The sequence below is a fragment of the Acomys russatus genome, chromosome 26 (genome assembly GCF_903995435.1).
Source record: "Acomys russatus chromosome 26, mAcoRus1.1, whole genome shotgun sequence".
Taxonomy (NCBI): Eukaryota; Metazoa; Chordata; class Mammalia; order Rodentia; family Muridae; genus Acomys; species Acomys russatus.
The window spans coordinates 12185520-12202245 of NC_067162.1; the positions used below are offsets into that span (position 1 = coordinate 12185520).

Genomic DNA, 16726 nt, shown 5'->3' on the forward strand with positions numbered 1-16726 from the left:
AAAAAAAAATGCCTATTAACAATAAGCATATAATTGTGGAAGACAGTCTAACACTTCATAACTAGGTGCTATTTGTAAGCAATGTGCTACGTTATTACATGGTTTCAAGCCAGTGTAAAGTGAATTTGAGGCACAAACTGAAGCTTCTCATTTGGCCATAATTTGCAACAATCTCCTCTGTCTTACTAGTTTTACCATCTCACTGTCAGATAACCCCACCAAGCCAACAGCACGGGGCTCACTGCTTAAGCTGACCACATTCACTTAATACAGCCAAAGTGATTCTGTTATTTTTACTGCGGGCGGTCTCTAGTCCAGGTTATAGCCCTGGGATTCCCAACACAATCTTATGAAGGCATTTGGCACTCTATGTAAAAGGCATTGAAAGTTTCCTAAAAACTATGTTGTTAGCCAAATTTAAGTAAAACAAACCCAGGAAGTGGTATATCCATAGTTGTGTAACAGTTAAGCTGCAAAAGTTAGGTTTAATCCCCGATGAATAAGATTGGGCTGCTAATCTAAGTGTGAATTGTGCAGAATTTCTTTTGCTAGTGTTTCATTCAGTTACACTTACACACACACACACACACACACGCACGCGGTAGTTTGAATGAGCTATTGGTGTTCTGTTCAGGAAGTTGTCTCCTGTGCCAATGAGTTCAAGGCTCTTTCCCATTTTTCTTCTAAGAGATTTAGTGTGTCTGGTTTTATGTTGAGGTCTTTAATCCACTTGGACTTGGGTTTTGTACAGGGTGATAAATATGGCATTCTTCTACATGTAGAAATCTAGTTAGACCTGCACCATTTGTTGAAGTTGCTATCTTTTTTCCATTGTATGGATTTGGCTTCTTTGTCAAAAAACAAGTGTCCATAGGTGTGTGGGTTTTTTCCTGGGTCTTCGATTCAATTCCATCAATCAACAAGCCTATTTCTATGCCCGTACCATGCCGTTTTTATTACTGTTGCTCTATACTTCAGCTTGAAATCAGGGATGGAGATGCCTCCAGAAGATCTTTTATTGTACAGGACTATTTTAGTTATTCTGTTTTGTTTTGTTTTGTTTCTATATGAAGTTGAGAATTGATCTTCCAAGGTCTGTAACGAATTGTGTAGGCATTCTGATAGGGATTGCATTGAGTTTGTAGATTGCTTTTGGTAAGATGGCCATTTTTACTATGTTGATCCTCCCAATCCAAGAGCATTGGGAGATCTTTCCATTTTCTGAAGTCTTTCTCAATTTCTTTCTTCAGAGACTTGAGGTTTCTTTCACTTAAGTCTTTCACTTGATTGTTTATAGAGTTACTCCAAGACACAGTATATTATTTGTGGCTGTTTGGAAGGGTGTAGTCTTCCCTATTTCTTTCTCAGCCCCTTTGTCATTTGTATACAGGAGAGCTACTGTTTTTGTTTTGTTTTTTTAATTAATCTTGTATCTATCCATTTGCTGAAGGTGTTTATCAACTGTAGGAGTTCTCTGGTGGAATTTTGGGGGTCACTTATATGCACTACCATATCGTCTGTGAATAGCAATACTTTGATTGCCTCCTTTCCGATGTGGATCCCTTGATCTCCTTTTGTTGTCTTATTCTTATAGTGTATAAGAAACACAAATGAACACACACTTTTTAAAAAGGCAAAATAACTTTTAAAAGCTATATTACTTAAAGAAGCATTAGAGAAAACCTAACAAGAAATCAAAATAAACAAGCCACGGCACTTTTGTATGATAGTCTCAAGCATTTTTCTGATTGATTTAATGCAAAGCCCATAGAGATATAGGAATTTTATATTTTAAACTATTATTTCTGCTGTTTTATAGGCTTTGATTTTATTTATTTATTTATTTTTGTTTGCTTTCTGAGACAAGGTTTCTTTGTGTAGTCTTAGCTTTCTTGGACTTGCTTTGTAGAGCAGGCTGGCCTCTAATTCACAGAGATCTGCCTGCCTCAGCATCCCTGAGTGCTGGGATTAAAGGTGTGCACCACTGTGCCTGACTTAGATTTGAATTTTTAACGTCAAATAAAATAAGATCATGGTTGTTTCAACGAAGACAGACTGAGTGGGCCTGCAGGAACAAGATCACAGAATGGGCACTATTGGGTGGGGTAGTGCTGGCTGTTGTAGAAGTGTAGTGTGCAAAGCTGAAGCTGGGATTCCACACAAACACCCTGTAATGACTAGTCTGAAGAATATAGGGAAATTTGAACCTCACTACTGCTTAGGTAAGCCATAACATGAGAATGTCAGAAGCACGAGGAATCACAAAGTCTCTCCAGTGGGCACCAGTATTTTCAGACACAAACTGTAGGTAGGATCCGAGCAGGCAGAACACATCCAGTGGCAAAGGTGAAGTCACATATGGGCTTATAACCCAGAGTCTGGGTACATAAAATCCTACAAGGTGAGTGTGATTCCCCAGTACACCAGGAGGAATGAAGAAACAACTGTACAAAGAAAGTCAGAACGTGGGACATAGAAACACCTTTCAGCATTGAAATATAGATTTAACTTGACTGAGCTATTGCGATTGGTATTCCTAATCTACAGAGCAACCTACAGAGAAAGAACCAAGGAGCTGGGGGAAAAACCATTCTAACCAGGAAGAAACATTAACTGACAATATAATAGTTCCTATTATTTCATTTCTTACCTTTAAACTTATTTTTAAAATTTATACTTTTGTATTCCATTTTCATTTTGTTTTTGCTTTTATCTTATCTGAATTGATTTTTAAATAGCTGTTCTCTTTTAATTTTTACCTATACTTACTTATTTTGGGAGGGTGTGCCTGCCATAATATGACTGTAGAGGTCAAAGGAGTTGGTTCTCTCTCTCTACCAGTATGAGTCCTGGGGATCACAGTCATGTCCTCAGACGTGGTGCTAAGGACTTACATCAGTGGGGCCATCTCAATGCCCTCTTTTCTTTTCATACATTTTCTCTATAACGTTTTCCCTAGTCTTTCTCATAGTTCTAACCCATATATTTTCCCTCTCACTCATAAATTCCTCCCTTTCCTTCTTCTCTGCCCTGCACCTTTTACTATTGGCACCTTCAGTGCTAAGTATGGATAGAGTGCATTTCCCAGCAGTCCTTGGGCTTCTGCTTCTGATGACTGGACACAAGCAGGAAGTGAACAGTATTTTACTGCTGTCAAATCATTGCTTGCACTCCTGTAGTTGGCTTTGCCTTTAACTTAGAAACCGGAAACAAATCCCCAAAGGCACCTCACTAGGAAGACATATAAATACATGAATGGGAAAATAACAATTAATCTTCAATGTCCAACAAAAAGACATCCATCTCAATGTCATATATGAGACACAACAACAGAAAATGAAAGGTAGGAGGAAACAAGCCAGCATGACACCACTACACTCTGCTAACACTTCAGTATTGGAAACCAAAGAAAAGGCAACAGCTGAAAGATTTTGGAGTCCTACTTTCCAAAAGAAGCAGTGATCACAGAGGACTCAAGTAACAGGAGGTAAGTGAAGTAAGGAAGTCAGTTCAGGACTGCATACAGCGTAGCCCCGCGTGTGAAGATGGGAATAATACCCTGACAGCTTCCAAAAGCACAGTGGGCAAGTTCAGCAAGAAGACCGAGAAGCTACAAAACACTGAGCAGAGATGTCGCAAAGGAAAGCACCTGTCAAATAAAAAACAGTGCTGCTAAAAATTTCAAAACTTTGAAGAAAGAGATTGAAGATGGCCTGAGAAGATGGAATGATCTTCCTTGCTCATGGATCGGGAGAATTAACATAGTAAAAATGGCCATCCTGCCAAAATCAATCTACAGATTCAATGCAATCCCTATCAAAATACCTACCCAATTTTTTAAAGACATTGAAAGTTCAATTCTGAACTTCATATGGAAAAACAAAAAACCCAGAATAGGTAAAACAATCTTGTACAATAAAAGGTGCTCCGGAGGAATCCCCATACCTGATCTCAAACTGTACTATAAAGCAATAGTAATTAAAACAGCATGGTACTGGCACAGCAACAGGCTGGTTGATCAGTGGAATTGAATCGAAGACCCAGATATGAATCCACACATATGTGGTCATTTGATTTTTGACAAAGAAGCCAAATCCATTCAATGGAAAAAGGATAGCATCTTCAACAAATGGTGCTGGTCTAACTGGAGGTCTATGTGTAAAAAAATGCCACTGGACCCATATTTGTCACCTTGCACAAAACTCAAACCCAAGTGGATTAAAGACCTCAACATAAAACCAGAGAAATTAAGTCACTTAGAAGAAAAAGTGGGGAAGAGCCTGGAACATATTGGCACAGGAGACAACTTCCTGAACAGAACACCAACAGCCCAGGCCTTAATGTCAACCATTAATAAATGGGACCTCATGAGGCTGAGAAGCTTCTGTAAGGCAGGAGACACTGTCAAGAGAACAAAGCGACAGCCTACAGACTGGGAAAAGATCTTCACCAACCCCTCATCTGACAAAGGTCTAATATCCAAAATATATAAAGAACTCAAGAAATTAAACACCACCAAACCAAATAACCCAATTGAGAAATGGGGCTTGGAACTAAACAGAATTCTCAACAGAGGAATATCAAATGGCTGAGAAACACTTAAAGAAATGCTCAACCTCCTTAGTCATCAGGGAAATGCAAATCAAAACAACTCTGAGATTCCATCTTACACCCATCAGAATGGCTAAGATAAAAAATTCTAGCAACACCACATGCTGGTGAGGATGTGGGGAGAGAGGAACACTCCTTCATTGCTGGTGGGAATGCAAACTAGTACAGCCACGTTGGAAATCTATCTGGTGCTATCTCAGAAAACTGGGAATAGGGCTTCCTCAAGACCCAGCTATTCCACTCCTTGGAATATACCCAGAAGATGCTCCAGCACACAACAAGAAACTTTGCTCAACCATGTTCATAGCAGCCTTATTCATAATAGCCAGAACATGGAAACAGCCTAAGTGTTCCTCAGTAGAAGAATGGATAAAGAAACTGTGGTACATATACACTATGGAATACTATTCAGCTATTAAAACCAAGGAATTCCCGAAATTTGTGGATAAATGGATTGAGCTAGAAATGATCATAATGAGTGAGTTAACCCAGAAGCAGAAAGAGTCAAATGGTATATACTCACTTATATCTGCATACTAGCCCAAGGGGCATGTCCCACGAAAGCCTTCACTTACCAGGAAACTGGGATAGAGGGGAAGACACCCTATTGGGACTCTAAATGAGAGAAGCATGGGAGAATAGCAAAGTAGAAGGATCCAGAGGGTCCTAGAAACCTACATGTAGAATATTATGATAGGCAGATTTGGGCCCAGGGGTCCTGCTCAAACTAAGGCACCAGCCAAGGACAATACAGGCGGTAAACTTTAAACCCCTACCCAAATCTAGCCAATGGACAGGACATTCTCCACAGTTGAGTGGAGAGTGGGACATAACTTTCTCATGTACTCTGGTGCCTCACATTTGACCATGTCCCCTGGAGGGGGAGACCTGGTGGCACTCAGAGGAAGGACAGCAGGTTGCCAAGAAGAGACTTGATACCCTATGAGCATATACAGGGGGAGGTAATCCCCCTCAGGAGCAGTCATAGGGGAGGGGAATAAGGGGGAAATGGGAGGGAGGGAAGAATGGGAGGACACAAAGGATAGGATAAACATTGAGACGTAACAAGAATAAATTAATTAAAAAAAAAAAAAACAAAAAACAAAAAACAAAGAAAAAAAAAAAAAAAAACCAGTGCTGCTGTTGCAGTGATGCATGCCAACACGGAGATGCCATGAAACAACCAGCCCGAGTCACAAGCCTGACCTCAGGCTTCCTGAGGAGTCCCAACCTGCTGCGGCAGGGGCAGTGACTGCATGATTTTCTTGGCCCTCATATTGTTCCTTTTAGAAATAGCCTTAAAGCAAAGGATGTGCTTCTAAGTTGTGTGTAGAGCATGACTGGTTTCTGATATTTTGTAAAGTTTGGGGGAAGGGAAAGAGGCTTCTCATTCAATACTCACACCCACTCCTTCAAAGTTCGTTATGATAAATACCCAAACATTTATATTCATTATGAGAGACCTTTATAAAAGGAGGCAGGGAAGCTGAGCATTTCCCCACAAGACACCTTAAACACAACTTACTCATGTCTACCTGTACATCTCATCAAAAAATGTCATCATAAAACTGTATTATGCTCCAGTAAGCAAGGAAGCAAGCAAGCAAGCAAGCAAGCAAGCAAGCAAACAAAACAAACATACCCACTATGCATGAACAAAAATTCCCTTACCAGTTGCAGAAAAAAACCCAAAAGCTCAGCAAACAGACTAAAGGTCCCTCATAAAAGGTACCATGCCATCACTAGTCCTGAGTTAAGCAGAAAGTTGTATTGAAACGTAAAGGACCTGAGGAATACACATTTGAACTGCTTGCTCAAACAATTTGAAAAACACTGAAGTACTGAGAACTTAAGAGGGTGCTTGATTTTTTTTTTTGGCAATTATTCATTTACATTTTAATTTTACAAATGAAATAAAGAAGCAGAACTTATGAACTAAAGTATAGGCACTAGCAAGGCGATGGCGGCCCTGGTAGACCTGTAGCTCTTGATCTTATTTAAATTCCAGCAGCATCTAATGTACTGCTATTTACAGGGGCTAAGGTCGCTCTGTATACAAAACAGTTACAGATCAAGTCCAAACTCTTTGAGAAAGCTTCCATGTTCACCAAATACTCTCATTTTTTTTTTTTTTAAACAAGCATTTCCAGCAAGTTGGCTTTTCTTCAGAGATTAAAGCAAACGTTCATACACAGCCCTGGCAGCAGCAAGAATACATATGATTAATTACACAGGTTTACTCCTATTTACTCACCCTCCTAATAGTATCTGCGGCTGGCTGGATTCATTTGTGATACCGAATACATCAGGAATTAAATCACCATTGAAGCTGAAAAGAAAATATTTTAAAAATTAGGCAGCTGTTTTATTAAAATGCCACTTTTAACCTAGCTTCCAGGTGTGCAGCATTACCATAGTCAACAGTGTCTGTCTGTAGCCAATGAGGAAGCGACAGTTGCCCCTTCCAGAGCGAAGGCTTTTGTTTTGCTAATGGACCCACCAGCTGCAATCAACCTGATGCAGCATCAGTAAGAACTAGATTTGCATCATGGGGAATCATATCATTACCGATATACCTAAAAATATGTAGTAAGTTAAGTTGGTGGATAAATAGACACATATACCTTCAATGAAAATTTCTTACCTGGATCACAAGCTGATCCCTCCAAGGGTCAAAGACCATTTAAGAAAAACCTCAATACCAGGCATGCAAGCCCTCTTTTGAGTTGTTGGTCAGAGCTGTCCAAGAGACTCTCCTAACATTACATGCTACTGCTATTTCTCCTGGCTGCCTTCCAGAGGTAGAAGGTTAAGTCCTTCCTGCTAAAGACACAATGTGCTTCAGACACAGGGCCCAGTGGTCCCTGAGCTGGGACTGCCTTGAACATCTTCTGAGGACCAGCTTTCATGGTAACAGAGGTTACAAAGGAAGAAAGCAATCAACAGCCCTACCCAGCTGGACCACTGGGAACCTCAAGAACAGACAGCATGGCAGTCACCTAAAGGTGCAGCAACGGCACACATATGTTGATGGCAAAGAAAAGCTCTTTAAATTGGAACTAACGCCTACTCAACAACAGGGAAGTCACATCTGGTGCTGAAAACCTAGTCAACTACCCAAGTAGTTAAGCCATAGATCTTGGAGGGGAAGCTTACAACCTCCCACACAATCCCTATTGTACTCTAAATATTTGTCGTCAGGCTCATAGATAAGTATAGTTCTCACCCCTCATGGAGAAAAGTTCTCTGCATTCTCTGCGCAGCGGATGGAGACCAGTCATTCCCAAATGATAAACATATAACACAGTTCCCGAACCCAAGGCTCAGAGAGCATTCCAGAAGAGGGGACGGAAAGATGGGGAAAGCCAGAGGAACAGGTCTCCCAGTTTGCTGTGAGATCGTGTCTCCTAAAACATCTCATAGCTCTATAAAGCCTCATCAGCACGGCTGCCTACACATGAGCTGAGCAAGGACAACAACAGACATGCTGAAACAGATGAGAGAAAGTTCCGGAGGCCTCAACCCTACACAAAGAACTATAGGCAAGTAAGGAAGGCTGAGAACAGGAGAGATAGTCTCCTCCAGGGAAGAGTACTGACTGTTTATCCAGTAGCCAATAGTCAGCCCTGAAAACACACGTACAGGTAACATCATAGACTGAGCATGTCATATTAGGAATACATATGCACATATACATATGTACATGTAACAGTTAAGAAAAAAGAGACAATAAATTTGGAAGAGAGCAAGGAAGGATATGTGGGAGAGTTTGGATGGAGGAAAGAAGAGAAAAATGATATCATTTTAACATAATTTCAAAAAAAAAAAAAGAAAAGAAAAAAGACCCCTGTATTTGCATGAGCCACCTTCAGAGAAAGAGGGGCTTTGACAGCTTGATTTTCTGAGCAGTAACATCAAGGAAAGCCTCATGCTGACCCATACCATATACATCTTAAAGCTGGAATTAATTTTGTTTTGCAACCTTTGGCGTTTATCTGTGGGCTCTGCATTATATAGGGCTTGGATTCTTAACGGACCAGTTGTGACCTCAAATGGGATTCAAAAATATGAGTTACAACATATTTATTTAGCAGTAGCAAAATGTTTCTGAATTTCTAACAGCTCACAATTAATTTAAAGCCAAATATATGATGAATCTGATGTATTTTGGTAATTTTCACCTATGTGGAATTATATAGCCTCCCTGCAGTCTTGGTTATAACTCAAAACAAGCACTGTGCACCACCCAATGGCAACCAGTGCACTATCTCCTGAACCTCTGGCACACAGCAGAGCTACTGCACAGTGTGAACTGCAGTGCTCTGAGGATGCCGAGGGTTTGCTGTTATGGAAACAGTGGTTTGTTTGATTATGCAAAGAACAAAGGCTTTTTCTTATTGTCATTCCTCAGCATGTAAGTAACAAATTAGCAAATATTTGAATTGTATTGTGTTAGCATGTTTGACTTTTAAAATTAATATTTAAGCTGTTCACATAAATTTCATTAAAAAATCCTTCAATAATGGCTTGTGGTTAGGCAGACTTGACAACAATTTCTGAAATGACTCTAAACAAACATCTACCATTTAAAAAATTATGTATTTAAATAAAATGGCATTCTCAGCAATGATGTTCAGAAAATGAAAAGTATCGATTATCTTTAGAAAACAATGAATATGCTCCATATCCCAGACTATGAAATGTTCAACAAAGATTTAGTTCTTTATGTAAAGGTGAAAAGAGCCCCCACCCTTTCATAGGTAAATTAGACTAATCTTGAATTAACAGTAAATTATATGTTTAAAAAACCCAATTATTTTAAAATCAGTTTTGCATGGTTCACATCGCTAAGTGTTGACTTGCATATGTTTAGCTAACCTATGTAGCAGAGTCATGTGGAAAGGGCAGAAAGGGGTCACGAATAGCTGATGTTTTCTACGTGTGGGTTCTTTATTCTTCCACCCTTCTCCACCCCTAACACTAGACAGGAGAGACAAAGGATAGAGGAGAAAGGAAAGAGACCCCTGAATAAAGTCAGGGGCCGAAAAGAGGCCGTTGTTATTGTTAATCTACTTGCTCCTAGTTAGGGGCATCAAGTGCCTCTGGGCAAGTTCGATCTTCACTGGCAGGAGGTCTAATCTCTTCTTAACAACCTGCAACCAACCCTAACCAACCACTAACCAGCAGTCCACCCATCAGGGCCCTAACATTTATATAGCCTCAGAAAAGACCCCAGAATTCCAAAAGTCACACAATCACACAAACGATCTGCAGCTGGCAAATCACACCCCCGCAAGAGCAGGAGGCAAGTCACAGTCAGCTGCTGCAAAGCAGCTCTATATCCCACACCTGGGATTAAAACAAAACATATTATTTTTTAAAATTCTGTTCTTGAAAGAAACCAAAACTACAGATTTCTCACTATAGCCAAGAGGAGAAAAACGTTAAGATGCCCGCTTTTGTCTCTCCCGACAGTAAAGGAGGCAATGTGATTCCTGGAAGCTTCAGACTTAAAAACAGTCCCTAGTTGCTCCTCATACTGTGATTGTCTGTTAAAGAAATCGAACCAAGCAGTCTTAAATAGCTGCAGCTATGAGTTTATAGTTCAGACTTCTAATCACTGTCGGCCCATAGTGTGGGAAGATCTCACTGACTGTAATGGGACCTCTGGGAACAAGATGGTGACCACACTTTATGCTCCAAGAATCATGTCTACACCTCATTACCAATGTTATCTTGCTCGAAATTTAGACTGAGTCATTCTTGTTTATTTTGAGGAAATAAATCACATAAAGGAAGATCTATTTTAAAGGACCAAATTTTCTTCTTAATGTGGGAATGTTTCCCCATTTCTGGAAGAAACCCTATGTTCTTTGTATCTGTGAATCAACATTTTTAACTCAGCAATTGCTATCTGAGGAAAAGAACGATGAATGCCATACATCACTATAGATCCACATGGAACAAATACGAAGTTACAGAAATAAAAAAAAGTCCATAGCTTCCTTTCTTCAAGACAATCAATTATCTCTTTCTTTTGTGTCTTTTATTTCCCCAGAGCAAACACATACCATGGACTCATGTATACAGGCTCCTATAATCTTTAGGAAGTGACTTTAATGTCAATCCTACTCAGCAAAGTAGCTTCCTACATGAAAGATTTTATTTTACGTTTGTAAAGTGTTAAACTGTCCTAAGTAAAACAAGAATATACTTACTCCATAACTAGTGGTTGGTCTTGAAAAGTCCTATTGAGTATGGTCATGTTTTTAGGATCTGTAAAAAAAAAAAAAAAAAAAAGAGATATATATATTATGCACACACACATACACACACACACAAAGATGCAGGAATATAAAGTGCTGGGCATTTAGTATTATTTTTCTTATCTACAAAGTATTTTATTCTTGATAAGATTCATCTCTAATTTCCGGCAACATTTATCACTAAGGAGACATTGAGAAGAGGCCACGCTATAGTGAAGATCAATTCAGCTTCATCTAAGGTTCCCACGTAAATATCTTTTGGCTGAAGCTTTCTGTTTCTTCTGCACAGTCGGGCAATCAACAAGATTTCAGTGTAGACAAACAAACAGCATGTCCACAGTACCCACTCTGCCACAGCCATGTTGTTTTATAAGCAGCGCCTGCATATGGTTCTCTTGTAAATACTTAAAGGATGAGCACATTGTTGCCTATCTTACCAAATGTTGGCAAAAAGCATACCTGAATTTGCTGTCTACTTTGAAATTATCAATTGGCTTTTCAGATAGGGCTTCAAGATTCATTAATTGAATATAGCAGACTGATTCACAACCTATGCTTTTTGTATTTTTCTGTACTGGTTAGACTAGAAAGCAAAAATGAGGCTTTGCCAGATATCCTAGCTTTTGTGATGCTGAGCTAAGTGTAAGCCTCGATAACCAGGTAGGCTGTGGTTCTTAGAGGCATCCGTGGTAAGGCAATGTCTATACCATTACATCCATCTTTGTATTTGCACACTACATTTGGCAGTAGTAAGAGGCCAAGTGCACCATCCGTTTTGCTGATAGGACTATTGGTAGCACTGAGGCCTCATCTGAACAGCTGTAGTGCATCTGGCCGCTTTGCACACCTAAAGGACACAGTACCTTCCTTAATGTCATTGAAGATTATTCCCGCAGAAGCTCTGAAGTTTGTTCTTTAGCTCTGAGCAAAGTCTTATATTTATCCCTGACAGGCATAGAACTTATAGCTACACCTTTTCTGTCTCCCCCGTGCTGGGGTTAAAGGTATGTGCCATCACATGAGACCTGAAGTTAATTCTTTAGTTTCTCCAATAAGTCTAAAAGCTAAAAATATCTCTTCTTCAAGTGATCAAGAAAGGATTTTGTGCTCTGAATGGACTAGTTTATGCTGCAAAAGAAAATGAACTTTAAGAAGCTTTTACTTGTACACAAGAACCGAATATTCAATTGTTTTGAGAACAATAATTGTTACATTTTCATTAAGAATATCAGGTACATTTTCACAATGTACCTGTTCCAGCCAATACTAAATGGTAAAAGTTTTAAAACTCACCTAATGTTTGATTTTGTCCCCAGAAAATAACAGCTCCTAACTCATTGTTGGTATGATTTTGGGGAAAATATGTGAGCAGGACATCCATTTGTGAGTCCCCATCATAATCACCAGGGACTACACTTGTTACCAGTACACTGAGACTCCTAAAGAAAATAAGAATTTAAAAAATATTTTAAAAATTACAGTAGAAAAGGTCATCGGCTGTAATGTTATGTACCACATGTCTTAGCCTCTGTTTTTGACTTATTCCAAATACTCATGGCATCAATTGCCCCAAATATTTCTGAGAGTAAACTCTTTTTCAGTCACTCATTTATACCTATATTTACCATGGAAAACATTTTCAACTCAAAATTTAAGATCTAATAGAAATGATTTATTATTTCTTTTGCATCTAGTGACCTGCTGTGTGTATAGCTCTTCTGGTCTACAGAAGAATTAATAATGAATAGAATAGAGCAGTTTTATAACACCATAAATCTGAACTGTATCACTCATGCCATGTTTCTGTTCAAGCGCTGGCTCAGTGGGAGACTGCTCTGGCTCGGACCTCCCGTACCCCTCAAGCATAAACACAATGAGCACAAGGGGCTGGAGAGATGCTTCAGCAGTTAAGAGCACAAGTGCCATCCCAACACCCGCAAGGTGGTTCATAGCCACAACGTCAGTTCTGCGGGGATCCAGTGCCCTTTTCTGACCTCTGAGGGGTCTTGCGTGCAGGTGGTATACATACAGAAACTAAGGTTCATGCACATACATACAAAAAATATTTATGAAAAATAAAAAAAAAGCCACAGTATAAAAATTTATTTGAAAACATGAAAATAAACACTAAGGGTTAAAAGTGGTTGAATCCAAGAGGACTATTATACTGAAGAAATAAAAGGACACTTATTTTATCTTCGAAAAATAGTCTAGGCTTTTCACCAGGAGACATGAGGGGAGATGGGCATGACTACAGGGCCTGGAAGGTACAGCTATCCATATGGCTGGACGGGGCTAGGTGGACAGGTTAACTCAGATGAGCTAGTTGAGAGTCTGATCAGCTATGGCCTAAGCTTTGAAATATTAAAAGCTTGGTTTGATTATTTATTTATTTGGTTTTTTCAAGACAGGGTTTCTCTGTGTCGCCTTGGCTATCCTGAACTTGCTTTGTACAACAGGCTGTACTCGAATTCATAGCGATGTACCTGCCTCTGCCTCCCAAGTGCTGGGATTAAAGTGTACCACCATGGCTGGCCTTAGGGTTTTTATTTTGATTTTTTGGAGACAGGGTTTCTCTGTGTAGCCTTGCATGTCCTGGACTCATTTTGTAGACCAGGCTGGCCTCAAACTCACAGCGATATACCTGCCACTAAATCCCTAGTGCTAGGATTAAAGGTGTGCACCAGTGTCTTTATTTTTATGGCTGAAGGGCCACCAGGATCTCACAAAAATCCAAAAACAAACAAACAAACAAACAAACAAATAAATAAAATCATGTCTTTGATCCCAATATTTAGGAGACAAAGACAAAGATGGATAGGTTCCTTGTGACTCCAAGGCCAGCCTGATCTACAGAGCAAATGCAAGACAGCCCGGGCTACACAGAGTAACCCTGTCTCAATAAGGATCGAGGAATACAACTGTTTTTTGGACATTATAGCATGGAACGTGTTGTAGATATAATGTACATCCTACAGGCCAAACGATTGTAGGAAGATATGTACTGATTATGCACTATGTAGATTGTACAATTCAATAAATGGTCCCTCTATTGAGAACACGAACACACACTCACACACACACACACACACACACACACACACACACACACACAGAGAAAGAGAGAGGTATATATCATATATATATATATATCACATATATATTTATATATGATATCCTCAGAATGAAAGAAAGGAGATATATTGCCTAGCAAGTCCTTCATATTTCCTGTTTCACAAAATGTCTGTCAGATTTACTGGGCCAGAAGGCTGAAGATTAATGCTCCAACATTATAGAAAATTTGGGTGACTGACCAGGCAGTAAACTGTTTCTATCATCTCTATAGTTTTAGATGCTATTTGTCTGCACTTCTTGCTCACTCAGGTAATACTTTTCCTTCTTAAGTCTCTCATAGGGTTGAAGACTAGATAGTCATATTTTTACAGTTAAGCTTAAGTTGTGAAGGATCTAAGAAGGTGTTTTAGGGTCTAAGGAGATGTTTTAAGGACAGCAAATACAAGTTATAAGGTTGGAAGAAGTTGTAAATGAGTGCTTTAGGTTGGTAATGCAAGTTAGGAGATGGAAATTGAGTTTGCTACAAGATTCTGAACTCACCAAGATAGGATGGATAGTAAAGTTCTTTTGCCAAAGACTGCCACATACAAATAGACTGGACATTTTGATTCTAATTCTAACCTGATAGTTCTTGTAATTGTTCTTTTTGTTTATAGTTTTATATCATAAGAAAAAGAGCCTTTAATGGACTAAAAGGGGTAGCTGTTGGAGCATTCTGTGTAAAATTGTGTCTCTGCTGCTTTACCTACCTAAGGCATTCTCTGATTGGCTTTAATAAAGATCTGATAGCCAATAGCTGGGCAGGAAGTAGAAGGTGGGATTTCCTGGTGGAGAGAAAGGAAGTCTGTGAAGAAGAAAGAGGAAAGGCTTTTCACCAGGAGACATGGGAGAAGATGTGACTTCAGGCCTGCAAGGTGTAGGTAGCCATGTGGCTGGAAGGGTCTAGGTGCTCAGGTTAGCTCAGATGAGCATGGTGGGAGTCGATAAGCTAATCCCTAAGCTTTGAAATACTAATGAAGACGAAGGAGGAAGAAGAGGAGGCGGAGGAATAAGAAGGAGGAGGAGATTATATACTAATTAATCCAGAGGGCTGAAGAAATGATTCAGTGAAGAAGGAGGAGGAGAAGGAGGAAGAAGAAGAAGAAGGAAGAAGAGGAGGAGGAGGAGGAGGAGGAGGAGGAGGAGGAGGAGGAATAGTTTATATACTAATTACTCCAGAGGGCTGAAGAAATGATTCAGTGGTTAAGAGAATGCACAGCTCTTGCAAAGGACAGGAGTTGGTTCCCAGCACCAAGAAAGGAAGGCAACTTACAAACAGCCACCCCAAAGGACCCAATGACCACTTCTAGTCTCCGAAGGTACTTGTACTCACTTATATACACAGACACACAGACAAACACACACACACACACACACACACACACACACACACACACACACACACACAAATCTTTAAAAAATTAAAATAGTAACATCTAATTTTAAGAATATTAATACTGTATTAATTTAGAGAAAAATTTGGGGTTTGTTTCACCTTAATAAAACCCAAGCCCTTTATATCTTACATATTTCCTTCACTTATAATTCTCATGGAAAAAAAATAACCTTACTTCTAGGTGATTAGCATATTTCCTGTATTTATCTTCTTTTGTCTCTCACTTATTCCAAATATTTATGACACCAATGACCCCAAATATATTTCTGAGAATAAACTCTTTTTCATTGATTTATAACTTTTCTCCCAGTGATTTTTGGGGCCAGTGTTTTTCTTGACAGCATTCTGAGTTTAAATACTGTTGAATTTGAGCACTAGTTGGCCCACAAGGATATGAGTGCACATGACAGCCAACTGCTGTCCACATTATCTATTGAGACAGGTGTCAGAAGGCAGGTGACCAAGAATGACTGAGGCAAGCACGCGAGCTTCCTAGAGGCAGCCCACCGTTTTTGCAAGGCTAAGGTGGTGTAGCTGGAAGGCATGGAGCACAGGGGCCTTGTCGCAAGATTGCTTATTGCTGCTGATTATCATTACTGTGTGTCTCACGTATCTGACACGCCATAGAGAAGCCCTCACTGCCTGTGCTCTGGTGTATTTGCTTTACCCTGTTGGGTGGATCTCCTGCAGAATCACGTGAAGATGACTCTATAATCCCTGATAATGATTCTATACAATTTCCTGATTTGATTCAAGTAACTTTAAGCCTTCCTGTAGAACAACAAAAACTTCTAGGTACTATGTGAACCTCCATATGTCAGGCAAGCATATTGCACTAGAGAAAAGATAGGCTTGAAACAGATTTATGACCAAAGTAAACATTCCTCTAGGTCAGTGGGTTCCCGTGTGTACTAAGACATTAAAAATTATTACTTTAAAATTTTAATAAACTCAGAAACAATAGAGAGCTTTGGAGTGTACAATTAGGTGAGAATCATGATAGAAGAACATATGAAGAATCCACTGTAAATTCTTATACCTTGTCATGAAAAATTGTTGCTCTGATCTTACTATGAACTTATGAAATGTAAAATTTTTAGCATACCATGTAACCCATTATTCTGCAGTCACGACTTTGTCTGTATGATAACTGCTGTGAAGTAATTCTTTTGACGTAAAGGCTATCTCAGGTGGTACGCACATATGTATGTGTAATAAAATGTTTGGAGCTTTACTCTGTCTATCCATTGGAATGCATATAGTCTGAATGTCTGATTGCTTGTCTATATTCACGTATGCACTGATCCAGTGGAGTCAGCAGTAGAAAGCAGCCAGGAAT

The 16726-nt window shown here is 39.5% G+C and overlaps 1 protein-coding gene across 1 annotated transcript in view; it reads right to left on the reverse strand.

Moving 5' to 3' along the window:
• Window positions 1–16726, reverse strand: part of Itfg1 (integrin alpha FG-GAP repeat containing 1) — a 129925-nt gene that overhangs the window by 110664 nt on the left and 2535 nt on the right. The window contains exons 3-5 of the mRNA XM_051169049.1: window positions 12171–12316; window positions 10830–10887; window positions 6866–6940 (exon numbers count right to left, since the gene is read on the reverse strand). Of these exons, the coding sequence (XP_051025006.1) occupies window positions 6866–6940; window positions 10830–10887; window positions 12171–12316 (279 nt within the window). The remainder of the gene's footprint in view (window positions 1–6865; window positions 6941–10829; window positions 10888–12170; window positions 12317–16726) is intronic.